Source organism: Rhipicephalus microplus, chromosome 1 (genome assembly GCF_043290135.1).
Source record: "Rhipicephalus microplus isolate Deutch F79 chromosome 1, USDA_Rmic, whole genome shotgun sequence".
Taxonomy (NCBI): domain Eukaryota; kingdom Metazoa; phylum Arthropoda; class Arachnida; order Ixodida; family Ixodidae; genus Rhipicephalus; species Rhipicephalus microplus.
The window spans coordinates 155,132,933-155,145,225 of NC_134700.1; the positions used below are offsets into that span (position 1 = coordinate 155,132,933).

The 12,293-nt window shown below is 45.7% G+C and overlaps 1 protein-coding gene across 1 annotated transcript; it reads right to left on the reverse strand.

Moving 5' to 3' along the window:
• Positions 1-6,093: 6,093 nt before the first annotated feature.
• On the reverse strand, positions 6,094-11,783 carry LOC119178268 (dynein light chain roadblock-type 1). The gene is made up of 4 exons (XM_075871352.1): positions 11,647-11,783; positions 8,721-8,764; positions 8,203-8,272; positions 6,094-6,677 (listed from the first exon to the last, which is right to left on the reverse strand). The coding sequence occupies exons 3-4, from the start codon at positions 8,225-8,227 to the stop codon at positions 6,355-6,357; spliced, it is 348 nt and encodes a 115-aa protein (XP_075727467.1). The 5' UTR covers positions 8,228-8,272; positions 8,721-8,764; positions 11,647-11,783; the 3' UTR covers positions 6,094-6,354.
• Between the last annotated feature and the right edge of the window lie 510 nt (positions 11,784-12,293).

Sequence of the window (12,293 nt, forward strand, 5' to 3'; positions counted from 1 at the left end):
GACTGTCCTTTCCGTGAGTATATATTGAAAGGGTGAAGATTAATGAAGTTCATTTGAAAGTTTGCGCTTGTCCCTGTCCCATTTCTTTCGGGTCCTGGTCTTTATTTGCGCACTCCAGGTTACCTCGAAACAACTTAAAAGTTCTGTGCCTCACTGCGCTCTTGAAGGAACACAATTGTCGCCGGTGCCCCCCCCCCTCCCCCCAGAAAAAAAATCCTGGTGCTACCCCTGGTAATCATGTACGTGCTCACTGACCACTCCAACTGGGACCTCAACATTACCGTTTGTTACGCATGCTGACGATAGCGCCACTCAACATACGACAGCGTTCTCTCTCTTCTTTCTCATTTAGGGCCGCGAACCTTCCTCGTTTATGGATACTATTCTTCTTTATTGTGCGGTAAGTTCAGCGTACACAACTCGTTATGAATTGGTCACTTATGCCTATAAGAATCTGGGCAGTGCGCAAATTCCTTAATTGCACAAGATAAAGCTTGCCAAAAGGACCGACGCGACGGAAACATACACGTCAGTCGTATTCGCCTGGAACGCTGGCGTAACTGTGTGTTCCGTCCGCTGCTCCTTGCCTTTCCACAAAGCTTCTGCCTTACACTCTTTATCATGTCCTTGGTAAGTGCTGGCTATAACGAGGAAACAAAACGAAAAATGTCCAAATTTCTAGCTCTGTCCAGCACTTAAACGGGACTTGATTAAGAGTGTAGTACAAATCCACGTCAAGCACTTCTGTCAACTATGTCCTGCCAGCTAAGTATGACGTATATATTTCAAGAATTACGGATGGTGATGAGGGTGAAGCGAAAGAGAAGTGTGTAGTGAGCGGACAGAGGAGCCGGCAGCTGTGGGCGCTGCGGTGAGCGTGCTGCGGGTGGAGAGAGTGGCGTCAGCGTGACCTGCAAGGGGAGCGTGAGCTACTTGGCACCGCTCCAACACCTGTGGCGAAGGGAACGCGTTGTGGCGTGTTTGTACAGACGAACGTACGTATGACGTTACACACGTGAGTCTAAGAGCTGCTTCGCACCTAAAAGAAGAGGAAGTAGAATGGCGTGCGAGCAATGAGCCGTTGTGGGGCTGACCATACTCGCGCTGCACTGCACATCCCTGACTTTTCTCACCTTATAAATAAATTCATTCGATCATTACAATATTTTTAATTCGATGTACTTGATGCCGAATATCGATGCGAAGCGCTTTCGCACTTTCTACCTTAGCAATGGTCCTGTGTGTTCGTGTTTCGTTCGTCCCCTTCCTTCGTGCGGTTCAACTTTGCATATTTACGCGCAGGCTCGGGTCGCCCGTGTCACACGCGTCCCCGGAAGTGTCCGTGGTCCTTCCGATGAGTAGCCTTGCACCCGACGTGTGCGTCGAGTCTTCCTTACCCGAGCCGGCCGTAGAGGAAGAGTTGGCTGCCAACTCCGACCCCGAAAATCGTGAAAACGATGACGGAGGAGGTTGGCGTGACGGCAGCGATGCAGGCGGTAGTGGCTCCCACTGCAAGCAGTCCTGATGGTTCACGCCCGAAGCATGCCTGACGTTGCCGAACACTTGTGACGAGACTGGGCATCGCAACCAATGGCAGCCTTCGTGTATAAATATGTGTGGTGTTACGATATCTGAGTTTGTTGATTGGTTCGCTCCATATTTTTCACACGATTGACGCGGAAGCCACGTTTTGTTGTTATTTTAACACTAAAGTGTTTTATGTCGGGGTCCATCAAGACTTCGGTGACGCATTTTCGTCATGGAAATGACGTACAAAAATACACACCATCCCAGTGCGAAGAAAATATGACCTCAGACAACGGGATTTCACGTGAACACATCATCACATGACCCCACTACTTTGTCAAAGATGTGCCTATCCTTGAGGCACTGCAAGACCACATGAGGTGTGGAAAGGTTCCAATGCCTGCGATGCCGGAGGCAGTTCTGAACCACATTGCGTGCGAGAAGCTTTCAGAGAAATAGGGGTACGATTCATGGTTCAAAATAAAGTGGCGTAAGTAGATTTCGTCTTTGAGTCGTCTTAAGCACATGGAACCGTGCGACTGACATTTTGCCTTGAGCTGACCCAATATATTTTATTATAATGTACCTGCCCTCAATGACTTCACCAAGCACTTGAGACTCTCGACTTAGCTCTCTTCAATACTAATTATAATTCAGGCACATCGGTTGTATGGTATTAAAACATATAGATCTTAATAACCTACGAAATCGTTACATGCCAGTGAACTCATCAAACCTAGAATCGCATAGGAGTGGAAAGTCGGTAATACCTTGGCATGGAAATCAGATATAATTTAGAGGCACTCAACTTTTTTATATTTCTTGAAATCGATGAGTATGACTATGAATGTCGTATAAAGCAAGTCTGCATGCACGATATGCTACATGAAGAGCCGAAGGAGTGAAAGATAGTAAATTTAACGGCTCGTTTTCTTTTTTTTAGACTCTATATTAATAAAAACTAACAGATAATGTTGCTAAGAAAAGTATAGAGAATATTATTAGTAATAATTGTGTCGTAAATGGGAATAAAGAAAAGGGGGCGAAAAGAAAAGTTGCCGCCGACAAGGAAGCGAACGTGCGACCTTCGAATAACGTGTCTGATGCTCTACTAAAGCCACAGGGGCAGTCATCACTCCGTCTACTTTATGGGGTATGTATGAGCGATCCCCTATCAATAGCCATTACAATAAAATTACTTCTAATAACATCTCCTGTGCTTTGTTACGGGCGAAGCTCCTTATCGCGTCACCCGTTCGTTGTTTGTAACCGCCGGTGGCACATACCCGAGAGAGCGGGTATGTGCCTCAGGAAATAGGCTTAGAGGTGGCTACCTACTACATATATCGAGGACGCACGACCCACGGCTTAAGGAGCTTCGCCCCTATAATTCTATTTCCTGTGGCACATACCCGCATCGAGGACGCACGACCCACGGCTTAAGGAGCTTCGCCCCTATAAGCCTATTTCCCGTGGTCCATACCCGCTCTCGGGTATGTGACACAGGAAATAGACTTATAGGGGCGAAGCTCCTTAAGCCGTGGGTCGTGCGTCCTCGATGTATGTAGTAGGTAGCCACCTCTCCTTTATTTCTCGGAATGTCGAAGGTTCCCAGTCCCTGGGTCGTGCGTCCTACAGATGTATGTAGTAAGTAGCCACCTCTTTAGTTCCTAAAATGTCCGCTAAATGGCGGTTCTTATATATAAATAATATGTGATGAAAAGATGCGAGTTCGTGGTACTTTTAGTGTTCACTAGACGTGCGGATGTACAGACGGACATACGCACAGGTGGACAGATCGACCCGTGGTTGGATGGACGGATGGATGCACGAACGGACGAACGGGCGCTTCACCCCACACATCATCATTTAGTCCGTGGATATGCTGTGACTTTTTTTTTGCATCACTGCGTGTTAGTTCTCATTAATAAAAGGCAAATATCACTTGTGCGTTCTGTGTTATACCTATGTATCTGGCGCCAGCAATACTGCTGGTCGTCTGTTTGGGTAATTACTCAGGCTTTGCAATGTGGGAAATGATGCAAATGATTTCGCGATGATACTCGTCTGGAGCGAATCGTTAAGCAGCACCAGTTCTGGTTGTAAAAGTTGTTGCCAAAGTTCTTCTGAATGAAATCTTCTTTCTATGGCGTATTGGAGCTCCGAATCGCAGAAATGTGAACTTCATTCATCGCCAATTATGGAAATAAACGGTTTGATCGTCGCGATTTTTTACTTGTGTGTTATTTTTCCGGCTGAAGAAGTACGACTGGGTGTATACGTGATATTGGGAAATTTTACTACTGGCAAACAAAAACCCCCATGAACGACCACACACCCCGTGGCAAAAGAAGCTTCCAGAAATGCTTCCGTGGAGGGCTGATGAAAGTGAGAATGCTCTCGCCTTTATATCTTTCAGGAAAGACCAAAGTGCTACAGCACTTTTTTGTTTTATAACGCCACTTGTGCCACAGTCCTCAATTTTGAACATCGCTGGACCCCACAGTGTGACTTGAGGAGACTCGACGATGGTTTCTACTCTTTCGATTTCCAGCGCGGAAATGTTCGAGTTAAACCACAAGCAGTCACGAACACGACAAGGCCACGTCATTGGAGCAGGCCCTCCGTCGCTTCGAGGTCATCTCGCAGCCGCATGTGTGCCATTCCCGTTTCTTACGGTATTCTCTTGTTGTTTGCACTTGGGGTCTCCGGCTCACTATCGTCGCTTCGTAGCCATTTGTTGCTCCAACGGATGCAGTCTCCATTTTCAGGAGAAGCTGTGGGTAGTGCGATATACACAAGATGATGATGATGGTGGTGTGATGATGATAATGATGATAATGATGATGATGATGATGATGATGGCCTAAGCAAATGGCTCACACCCATTCTGGGGGATTGGCCACGAAACGATTATTTAGGTAGCGGATCACATATTACTTTTAAATCTAATGAATTTCAACATGGCTAGAAGAAATCAAATTTTACGAATCGAGAGATTTGCAATCAAAACCGCCTTGATTTGTTTAAGAATTTTTGTACAGCCGAAGAGATATTCCGATGACAATGACATAATGAGGAGGTTCCCGAGGAGAGAATATTAGAAATAGTGAAACCCAATCTAATTCGATTAAAAGCCGCTTTAAGAATGTGTTTCCTCAGTGACTTGAAGCGACTGTATATTGTACACACTTTTACGATGATGATAGTGTTTTGACAGGCCGCGCAGTGGCACATGCCTGTTTCCTTGGCTAGCTGATGCACTTTTAATTTTTACTGGTCCACTGCTTTATGACAACAAAAGATTTTTTCCCCTTTTTTGTTGAGATGATGTTGAGCCAGAAGTAGATGGTTCTAGTACGCTTTAGCTAAAAGTGTTGCCGCCTTCATTTTTGACGTGTCAGTGAGTAGTGGGGCTTGCCCAATTTCTTCTGCAAATGCTCTTTTATGAATTGTGATACGGCATGTAAGTTATGGATAGCCGACACAGTTTTGCTGTTACAATGAAGCGTTTCGACCACTCCAGCGAGAGCTGGTCCCGCCGTCGAACTGTCAGTTAAATTGTCTTACTTGCGTGTGTCGTTCACGAATGATGCTTTTCTTAAGGTAATCTATAAACAATTTAGATATTCAAATATTATTGACCAAGTGTTACAGTTGTGAATACTTTATTTACTGTAGCACTCGTTTCTACGAGTATGATTTGCCCTCGGTACCACGCAGGTGCTTGTACCTGGCGCGCACCTGATATTTGATATTTCGCTGCTTTCTCACAAGGGATGCGGGGACAACGCAAGATATGGCAGATGTGTGGGCGCTATTCTTGTTTGAGCTGTGAACAACAAAGCGTGCAGTGTCTGTTTCATTTATGAGCAACGCAAATATTTCGGCTTTATTGTTGGTCATCGTCAACAAACCTGGGTCATTCGTAACGCCTAGATGTTGTCGGCTGCAAAAGGTCCGGCATTTTGAAACAAGCATTAATGATAAACGATAAAAAAATACCATATCAGGATTTTCCCACACCTTTCACGTTAAGTACGAACGACATTGTATGTAAGTGTTAAAATGTCTGGTTTTTGTGCGACTGTGAGCCCTACTTGAACGCCCTCGCAAACATGTGACTCTGACTAACTACTGTGTTTCTTTATGCAATAGAATGCGAATTGTGCTGATACCCAAACGTACCATCCAATCACATCGCTCTCGGACTTCTCACTTCCCCTAAGCTTCGGATTTCTCGATTGCGGATACAGCATGAGGGGGGCACGTGCAACAGATGTGTCTCCGTATAAACCGTATACAGCGTAACCTTTATAGATCTCGCAACGGGCTATACGACGCTTGCAATATGTTGAAATCTCACTTGAAATGTTATTAGTATCTCACTCTAGTCGTCATTTACTGATGCGCACGTGTGCTCGCCACCTACACAATGCCGTGGCCACTCATTGAGCGGGCTTCTTCGGATGGTTCGTAATTTTAAGCGTATTCGTCGCAACTGCGTTTCGACCACTCCAATGGTGCCAGATGTATACTGCTGTGTCACCACACAGAAAACATATGTTACAGTCAACTCCCCAAAAGCTGCACTTGGGATTTTCATTTCTTTCTTTGCAATTTGTGCGTTCTTTCGGGTGTAGGTTTAAACACAATCTGCCGAGTCATCTATAGAATGCTGTTTCGTGACAATTTACAAAGCGTTGTCTCCAATCGCGCACTTTCCCGAAGTAACGTGTTCGTCAAATTTCGTTGGAGGTATCTTCAGACCTCACACGAGTGCTACACATTTCCCAACCACCGCACGAGGAAAAGTCGACGAGCCGCTCACTGCCCGACCTCGGGGGATGGCTGCGGGACCTCGGTAAGCACGATGAGCGTGTACCTCTTGCTGGGCGAGATGACGACCTCGTGGTGACGGGTCTTCATCTTCAGGAACGTCGGCTCCTCGCCGGGGCCCGCGTCGCTCATGGAGCTCCTGGCCTGGTCGCACAGGCCCGCCGCCAGCTGCGCGTACCGGCCGGTCTTGCCTTTGTCCTCGAGCGTCGACTTGATCGGCGCCCCGTCCGACGTGGTCGCTATGACGCCCACCACGCGCTCCTGGCCGCGCAGTACTCGAAACACTTCCTCGACCTCGTCCATGGAGGATTCTGCGAAATGCCAAACGCACGAAACGTTTAGTGTCTCATATGAACGAAACACGCTTTGGGTATCCGCGTGGATCGAGATACCTTATTCGGATTGCGGTTTCGATAGCAGAGTTAATATGCCGATATGTGGCATCACATATGCCTCAAAGAAGAGAGGCGATCGAGGTTTCAGGTTCTTTTGTATGGATCTATTGTTTATGTATACAGAGACCTTTCATGAGGATGCATGCAGATGCGGTCAATGACCAAGTCATTGACAAGACACTGAGACGTTTTCAGACCCGTACGGCTACTTTGATAACAGGTGTGATCAGGTGTGATCAGCAAACCTGTGCAGGTCCCCAGACGTCTCCGTGTTTTCACCTTTATTTGCTGCAGTGACCGCGTCTGCATGCTCCTCATGATACCTCGAAATTTCGTCGAACTTTTGAGTGGAAACGCTTCATGCAGATGCAAAGTTTGACCTGATTATAAAGCTGTGCAGGTGGTCACGTCTCACACGCACTTCATCACAGTTATAATGCATCAAAACATTCGTCGAACTCATTTACTAGGAGTATAACGTTGAACCTCGTTTACATCGCAAATTCACAATGTTCAGGCATGCAGTGCTGTGATGACAAAAGAGGGCATGCTATGTCTACTCGGCGTGGCGACATGCAGTGTGAGGTTTTCCTGAACTGTAGAGAACTTAACTACCGCTCGACGTTTCCTCTCGGTAGCGCTGATCACTGCGTGGACGCCACTTTTATTTCGCATGGAGAGAGACAGAAACAGGGAAAATAAACTAGTACAGAGAGGCATTGAGATACCACCTTGTTCAACGTCAACGTTAGGGGATATCATGCTTGAGCTTTATATGGTGATATTGACCAGTGTTTCGAAAACCTTGAATGAGCTTACACTGCTGTGGAGACAGGTCCACTTGCTGAGGCTTTCGGCTCAATTGGCAGTGTCTGTTCAACAAATTATCGTCTCTTCGTAGCGCTCGTTTTCTGCGGAACAGAGTGAACAGTATCTCGAAGTGGTACGTTGAAGGTCATTCAACATTGCAATTTTACAGCAAGCGCCTTTTGAAGAAAATCTTGGCTGTCAAGGATATTCTCGGCGCCGTATTCCGCGTGCAGCGCATAGAGACGCGTCTTCGTGCATGCAAGAACACTATACGCTGTTCACTGTTACCAAAGAAGGCTGTAGCCTATATCAGCGACCTTAAACACGTGGCCCGCGGCTCCACAAGGAACAAAATGCTTGTGACATTGCCGAATGGTACTCCCACTATTGTCTCTTCTATTGCGCATGAAAGCGCTTTCTTTTGGCGAACGTTGCTGACAGGATGGACCCTGTCCACAACATTTATTTCCGTACTATCTTCTGTTTCACTCAACAATTTCACAATGATGCACCTAGTGGTGCAACAATCGAGGCTTTTTGGAGGAAATGTATTTTCTGACGCAGGTATGTGCATACATAGCGTGCCTTTCGTACGTTACCTACCATTTTTTTTAGTTTTGTGGTGACTTACCGTTGCTGGTCGCTCGCGAGGTCATGCCGTCGGCGGTGGCGATGTAAGCACTGGTGGGGACAGATGGACCCTGCAAAGGCACATAAAGCGGGGGAGGAGCACCCAAGTCGTTCGGGTGGGATTTGATGATGATGATGATTTTCTTTGATGGCGCTCCCCAACAAATGGGGATAGGCCAACAACCGGGGAGGGGGGGGGGCAGAATCTTTAGAATAAAGGGCTATGAATCTAAAAATATATAACTTAACTTCAGACAAAAAACACATAAATAACCGGCGAAAAGGCTGAATGAGCAAACGGTCAGACTATCGAAGGAAATACGACAGATATCGTGACGAGTTTGGAGCCAATAATGGGAATAAATAAAAATATACGAACATGGTAATGTTTTTTCTTCCGTTTTGTAAGCTAATACAGCAGAGCAGACAGCCTTGTGTGCTTAACCTAGTGTAATGCTATCAAATTATAGTAAGAAAGACAATAGGACGATGATGACGTTCCTAAAACATGGCACTTACCCTATCGGCCAAGAATTAGGCAGCTGTACTTTTATGTTGCTCTCCTAAAATTGAAAAATAAATAAAATATATGGTCACATAAGGGACACAAAACGAATTTATGTCATGAATTTAGCCACGTACTCAATCCAGCTCGCCCAATTTTCTATCATTATGCAATACTAAGGAGAAGCTACGGGTACCCAGGAATTGCGAAAACAAGGCGTACAAATTTACGGTTAGTCCAGATTCTCTAGTGGCTGCTTTTCTATGGCAAGTACCTACAATAAATTGTATGAAGTTGTTTGATTTGATTCTAGAGGTGCACCTCGACCCACCACGGCGGATCGGCTCCGAATCGTGCGGCAGGGGAATGAAATATAACAGTTTATTCTCCTCGATATTGCCACGCCATATATTACCTAGAATTAAATCCTGATATAAACAAAGATCCTCAACATTCTTTATGTAGCGGCGAAGAAGCTATATATCGCAAAAAGAAAAGTAGAATGAAGAAGTTTGACAGACGGTGACTAGGATATCAAACGCTTTGCATCTATAGGCTGTATACACTAATATACACTAATAATAGATACTTCCTTTCGTTCACAACCCTGGGTGCTCGCATCAGTCAATAAAATGGGCATTACCAATCGTATAGGATGCGCAGACAACGAAGCTGTTTAACAAAAAATGCCCTTGCACAGCAAATTTCAAGTGTAATAATTGAAAAAAGGGTTTCTGAGACATGTGCCAGTCGTCGGATCGCGTTCGCAGATTAACCGTCAACTAACGCGTAGTTGCGCTGGTGTATTTTGCAATCCGTCGCATAGTTGTGACCGAAATGGAAAGGAGAACATTTTAGTTCGGAGGACCGAAGTAAGTAATGAGAACGTACCACTACGCACTTACTAAACGAGATTTACTTTGTTGTTAGTGTTTATCCCACATTTATTTTCATTTAAATTCTTGACCCCCTATTCAGCTCTTTCGTATGGTGCTCGAGATTGCTGGGCCACTTTGTGCTTTATTACGTTGGTGAAACACACACACACACACACACACACACACACACACACACACACACACACACACACACACACACACACACACACACACACACACACACACACACACACACACACACACACACACACACACACACACTCTCTCTCTCTCTCTTCCGTGTCTCACTCTTGCATGTCCACGATTACTATACAAAGGAAAACAAACAGAAATGAAGGAAAAACCGTTCAGCCTTTATCGTCGCTCTCGTGCACAGACTTTCAGTGCTGTCAGAGGCTGGACTATAAATTCAGCAAAGGCGTAAACGCTCGCTTCGAGTAAAGAAACACGATCATGTAAGTGGAAGAAAATGTAGTCTTGTTTGTTTGTTTGTAGCCTCGAGAGTGTGGCATCTAGGCAATAACGACGTCTACGAAATATATACGCATTCCACTGCTACAGGCGCGCAATAAAAGCACGCCACCGATAAAAAGCAGGGGGGGGGGGAGAAGTAGCCATCCTTAACGCATTGAAATGCTTCATAAAAGTGGTGACATTGAATAGCAAATATATCGCTGAAGCCCCCCTTTATACTGTATCATATGAAAACTTGAAGCATAGGAGTGAAAAAAAAAATTCACGTATACTCGTATCGCACGAAAACGAGCATGATCCCCCGAAAGGCAATATTCTGGCGCTCTTTTGTTCCCGTAAAAAACGACGGGCCTAGCTCGTGTCGTGTCGCATATCCGTCAGTATCAATTACGGTCTGTTCATTCTACAAGAATGCGGTCTGCCCGAAAGGCTGTACCGTCCGCGCCTGACACGGTATATCTGTAGAAGTCGCTGAAGTGAACCGCACATCTCGTCGGCGAAAGAACCTCGCAATCTGTGCGAGAGAAATGGTTGAAAATGTACTGTATTTGCTCGACAGTAATGGGACCAGAATCGTAACGCGAGAGGTGCATCCAGGAAGAGAAAATAGTAAAAATATTAGTATTTTGGTATTACATTCCAACACAAGGCGGCAAAAAACTGGACAAACACTCACGTTACATTCGAGTCTCACGTTACATTCGAGTCGATATGGTATGTATAAGCGCAAAAATAACGCACGCGAGTTTTATTACCGCCATCAGCCTCATACTTGACAAATATTCTGAATATCGAAAAGAGTGTACCCTTGTAATGGTGCTTGCGCATGTAGAGAAAAACTTGGAGGATGATAAAAATTACTTGAAAAAATGGAGGACATTGCAACGAGGGATGATGGACGCAACGCTTTGGAGGCAGGATATCGGCCGCAGAACAAATTTGGATAGCAGATATCTTAGGGGAGATTAAACAATAAAGCAGCACATGTCATGTAATGAATGGCGTAGTGAAATGAAAAGATGGTGTACAAGAGCAACAGTATGTGCGTCGCGGGTATAAGGGAGATGCAACGAAGTAAAGCTGATAGGTATAGGCTAATGAAACAACGAAGTATAAAGGCATATAGTGTAGAAAGCCTGCGCAAGATGTAGGGGTCGATTATCACTAGCCGTTGATAACTATGACAGGACATTGCTCTGTAGAAAACATGATATATACGCTGATTATGATGATTAACACAGCCACTGGGCAAGTCAGGCAATACAATGACTCAAGGATATCAACACGGGGACTCAAAGAAATTAGCATGGGGCTTACGAAAGCTCGAGAACGGTGTAACGATAAGGGAAGTTCACTTCAGCACGACATGACCGTGTGATGGAATTCATTAAGTGAAAAGAATATGAAGTTGTCAAGATGGACTAGGTATGGGCAGTTGACGTGACGTTATTTTTTTCTCGGAAGCACAATTTATGCTGATAACAATGGTTAATGCTGCCACGTTTTACTGTGACCACTGACTGCACTCGAAAAATGTGTTTTGTTTACAAAATCGAATATTACTCACAAACCACGTCGCCCGGGTCGCTTTTCAGTGTCAATCGCTGTTTCAATGTCAACGCCGGTATAGGATGAGAAGTGACGCTGCTCAAGACGCCCGCGCCGAGAGCCGAAACGTCTTTCTCAGAGCTGCATCACGATGGTGTACCACGTTCGGAAAAGGTCGAACCCGTAGTAACTCACTCATGCATGCGCTTAGCAGGGTCCGGGTGTTTCCCTGCGATCGAACAACTTCCTACTCCGCTTGCAGCTTCGGGCAGTCGCGCGTCACCGTCTTTCCTCTTGCAGGCGTGGCGCACGTTTCTCTCCGCTTTCGTATTCTGGCAGAAGCCCGAAATAAAATAAGTAAAGAGAGAAAAAGAGGTTAACTCAACGTGACAACATCTCACCGATGTGGTGATGCCGTATATACACGTGGGAGAGAGTGCTATGGAGAGTGAGAGAACTCGGGAGAAAAGACAGACCCTCGGTCGACCGGAACTGTACTTGCGACGTACAGGGGGGCCGGCCATGACACGAACACCCCGACGCTCGCCTCAAAGATCAGCGGGCAAGTGTCGAGAGAGGGGTAGGCCTACGCGCGGAGCACACACTCTGCATGTGTACGCAGCACAAACTGTACATGTATTATGCGAACGGGTGGACGCAAGCAAG

Excerpts from the sequence above, each read along its gene's own strand:
- LOC119178268 (XM_075871352.1), bottom strand. The coding sequence starts at position 8,227 with ATGACCTCGCGAGCGACCAGCAACG. Across the intron at positions 6,678-8,202 it reads CTCGCGAGCGACCAGCAACG|AATCCTCCATGGACGAGGTC; the intron begins GTAAGTCACCAC and ends GGCATTTCGCAG.